At 33.3% G+C, this 4,802-nt stretch overlaps 1 protein-coding gene across 1 annotated transcript; it reads right to left on the bottom strand.

Moving 5' to 3' along the window:
• Positions 1–3,051: 3,051 nt before the first annotated feature.
• LOC149549135 (protein JINGUBANG-like) lies at positions 3,052–4,553 on the bottom strand. The gene has a single exon (XM_089794868.1). The coding sequence runs from the start codon at positions 4,343–4,345 to the stop codon at positions 3,128–3,130; it is 1,218 nt and encodes a 405-aa protein (XP_089650994.1). The 5' UTR covers positions 4,346–4,553; the 3' UTR covers positions 3,052–3,127.
• Positions 4,554–4,802: the final 249 nt, after the last annotated feature.

Here is a 4,802-nt window from a genome sequence, read left to right on the forward strand (position 1 = left end):
AAAGAAAAGGGATTTGGTTGCCAAAATAATTATTTTTTAATGATAATTCAACTAACACCTTAACCACATCCAGCAAACCATTTACACCTCTAATAGTCAAACTAGAATAAATTTTTATATAAGAAAGGTATGTCTCATTTTGAACTTGCATTGTAAGGTAAGTACAAATACAAGGAATACATTGATTTGGCCTTATTAGATTCATTTATATAGAAAAGAGAATTGCATGCCTTCTTGAATCCATTTCCTTGTAGTGAGTACCCCTTTTCCCACCAAGGAAGACTTCTGTACTTGTGTTCCATCGTAAAAAAATTGTATCAAAAAGCCAAAAACATCAAGAAAAATTCATGAACTTAAGATATTGAAGTATTATGCAATCGAATGAAAGAAAACACATAAGTTGTCTAAAAATAACAAGGTATTTGTCACACATTCAACAACAAGCTCACTAGTTAATTTGATAAAGAGTTCTTCACAGAAAAATTTCCTAATTGTTGCATAGGTCATTAGTGATAGAAAAAGCTTTATTCTAATAGAATTTAAAAACCTTTAAAAATATGAGGAAGACACTAAATCCTAGAAATATATTGTACCTTCTTGTTTGCACAAAATTATCCTAATTGTGAAACACTTCTCCCTAGTGCACATAAAAAACATCTCAACTATCTAGCTATTCAACAAAACTATCAAGTATACAACACAATCCTCCAAGTGTGTAAATACTAGATTTGTACCTACGAAAACATCATAAATGATGAAATTCAATTAGTATAATATTTTTTCATGTTAGGTTCACTATAATATTGATTGGGAAATCGAAACATTAGAAAATATCTATGAAATAATCCAACTACAAGGACTAAAACACTCTAGAAAAATAAATTCAAGATCTAACAATTACATCTATTGAGAAAAAGTACATAAACATTTTAAAAACTTAAGTGAAACAAACTCTTATTTTATCTTTAATGTGATCTTTCTTTTCTAAATAGTGATATGGTGCTTCCATTTTGACAAAATGTGCCAATAATGAAAGAAATAATGATGAAATTATAATGAAGGCAAGAATACTTGTGACTTTAGTTATAGGAGTGAGGATTTTGAGTTAAATTTATTGAGTATTGGAACTCAAATGAATGGACAATATTGGAGTCCACTCAAAGACTGTGATCATAAAAGAAAACTCGAAAGTGGCAAATGATAGAATTGTGACAAATGGAATAGATGCAGTTGGAAATGTCATAATAATGACATTTTATGAAAAAATGAATGTGCAATTGGAAAACTATGATTATGACAACTTTGACATTATTGAATGCATAATTCGAGAATTGTCATACGTTTGAGGAGGAACAGAAAGCTAAATTAGTGGGGGAAACATTTAACGAAGTGGAAGATAAAGTCCATGTACAAAATCTTAAAATAAGGAAATAGACATAAAATGTGGAAATTTATAATGGAGGGAACATAAGTTATTGAAATTTAACATTCTCTTATATTTTAGAAATTATACAATTGACTAATAAATTATGAAAAAATGGGAAAAGGGGGAATTAATGGTTGTTCACCCCTAATTGGTGAAATTAAACAATTAAAGAGAATGTCCATATGATCAAAAGGCCAAATTAATTTGACATAGTGAGAGGAGAGGATGAATATTACTAATTAATTCAATATTATTCATTATTTAATTTTTTAAAATGACACAATAAGGACAAATTATCTAAAAATCACATGCATGACATAGAATAAAAGTTTTAAAATCGGGGACATGTGCATTTTAATATCTTTAGTATCTAAAATTTTATATGGATTTTCAACTTTGAATAAAATGTATCTTATACATTAGTTTTGCATTGCAATGGCTAACAAAGTGAAATATGTATAATATGTATCTAAAATTATAAAGTTTTTTTTAATTTTGAAAGGTATCACATTAGAAATGTTGAGGTCTTATTATATTATACTGATAAATTGAGAAAATATTAGTAGTTTTTTCACAAACCAAATAATAATAAGAGTCTGAAATATCTTACATATTTACTTTGTATGTTAATAACCTGCTTCATGTGAGGATCATAATTATTTTTTAATTTTTGATAAGTACTAAACTTTTTAATACTAACCTACTTTTTACTTTTGTAGATTGATTTAAATTTTAATATGACATTCTTCATCAAATATATTGTAACTATAATATAGATTGAAATATGCACAAACTTTACAAATGTCTCAAATATTTATGATCAATGTTAACAATGCAACTTAATGAGAAACCATATAAATATTTTAATCAATGAAAATAACTAATTTTTTTTTTTTACTAACCCACTATTTTACTTTTCTAACTTTGTATTAATATCAAATTGCCTATTCATTATAAATATTATTAGTATTATAAACAATAAGTTATGTTCAAAATATTACAAATGTTTAAAATATTTATAATATTTGTATCATTATAATATTCAATTTTATAATCTGCTTATTGTTGATAAAGTAATACATGTATATTTATATGAAAAAAGATCAGTTTACTTTACTTTTTACTTAAATACTGATGTCTTATAAAGTTGAGTTTCTATTATAACTTTCTTATTGAACAAAAAAAAATTTTAAATTTTTTTTAAAAATATCTATATCCCATTAAAAACTACAACAATATATAAATATCCAATGACAACTGTAAAATATTTGATACTAAGCCACTTTTTAGCTTTTACAATTTAATATAACAATCTCCATTATATTTATAAGCCACGTTTTAGCTTTTACAATTTAATATAACAATCTCCATTATATTTATTAGATTACATATATTATAACTATTACCCACATTGAAATATGTATAAACATTAAAAATATCTAAATATCTCAAGGATTCTCTGAAATCATTTCACCCTCCATCATAATAACTATTATAATAAACATGTTCTATATATTTAATACTAACTTTCCCCATATTCACAGCGAAATGTTTTAAAAACATTAAACATGATCTAAATATTTAATACCAACTTTCCCATATGCACAGTGAAATGTGTAGAAACATTAAACAGGAATTGTGGTGCAGTCTTCTTATATTTATATAGCTCTGTTCCAACAGTGGAATTTCTTTACTAAAATATTAAAATGTCTGGCCAGTTTGAGCAGGAGCACATAGGCTACAATCATTATCACCAACCCACCACATTTTGAGGGTGCCATCGAAGCTTCCACTGTACACAACAAACCCACTACACCCGAGTAAACCATAACTGTGGCAACCGCGAGAACATGACTGATTACGCCGGGAAGAGCATGAGGCAGATGAAGAAGATGAAGAAGAACAAGAGGAGGAGGGAAAGTTGGATGACAAGTCCGCAGAAACACATGAAGGCAAGGCAGCAGTTATGCACTTCACTGGACCGCCATGACCCTCCATCACTGCCACGCAAGCATGTGCGATCCCCTCTGATCTCCTCCACACCCGAATTGTCGAATCCGCAGATCCGCTCATCACAAAGTTGTTCAGGGTTGTGAGGCAGAGAAGGGGGCGTTTGTGAGCAGAAAAAGACCCCTTCTTGAATGTTTGGAGACTTGAATCCATAGTCCAGTAGTTGATCTGCCCCGCCGATGTTCCGCTGTACAAGATGGACTCGTCCGGACTCAACTCCAAGCAATTCACAGCGTCTTCTCTACGCTCACCCAGAGTCGCCACAACACCACTTTGATGATCACGGTGATCACTCCTCCACACCCGAACGGTGCCATCGGCAGAGGCGGTGAAGAAAATCCCTCCTTTCCTCGCACAACAAATGTCATTCACGGCGTCCTCGTGAGCGCCGATGGACTCCAAGCATTTGAAATCAGACAACCTCCACACTTTCACCGTCTTGTCCCACGACCCGGAATACAAGACCCCATCTTCAAGAGAAAGAGCTAGACAGCTAACTGCGTCGGCATGTCTGATCCACAGTGATTTGTGATGGCGCCGAGTCTTCACGTAACTCCCGGGCTTCAGGCACCTTACAACACGGTCCTGTAGAGTGGGGAGATTTGTCAATAATTTTAAACTCTTGTCCGAATACTGATGACTCCACACTTTGAGCTTGCTGTCTTGAAGTCCCCCAAAGACCCTGTTTTCGTCAATTGCAAGAGCCTTTACCGGGGCATTACACTCTATTCGTGCAATCTCAACAAACCCATCTGTGGATTTCTCGTATATGTCAATGGCGCCGCTACGAGAACCCACATACATCAAATTTCCTTTTGACGCAAGTGAAGTTATGCCGCCGTTTTGGGTTTTTGCAGAGGCCATGCAGTACACATATGCGGATTCATTTGTGGATTGCTGTTTTTCCATTCTGAAGGAAGCTCTACTTGTCTTTTCCCTTCCCACTCTGGTTTTTATGGTGTGAGAAAGTTGAGAGTGCGCCGGGCTATAGATATCATAGGGGAGCTAGATACCCATTTCAGTTCCCACAATGATGATTCTTAGTCGAAGATGGGTTAGGTGTGCGAAATCTAGAGCTGGGGAGAAAAGTATAATTTTGATCAAAGGTACTAGAGTAATGGGTATATGATTTGAGAGGCGGTAACTACGTATATCAATGGCAGTAACTGTGTATACGGTATCGCCACTGGCATGAAGGGTTTTAACCGAATTTGAGAAGTAGAAAGAACCTTTCCTGCTTTTCGCCTTTTTCTTTCGATGGACGCTTCGGATATGAACGCGTGGTGATGAGCAATTGGGGGCAGCGGGGACGGACGTTAGAGAAGGACAGATGGGCGATGGGTATTGCGTTTGGTGGTTTTTCTTG

Source organism: Cupressus sempervirens, chromosome 7 (assembly GCF_028749045.1).
Source record: "Cupressus sempervirens isolate cs-2001-9-10 chromosome 7, ASM2874904v1, whole genome shotgun sequence".
NCBI lineage: Eukaryota > Viridiplantae > Streptophyta > Pinopsida > Cupressales > Cupressaceae > Cupressus > Cupressus sempervirens.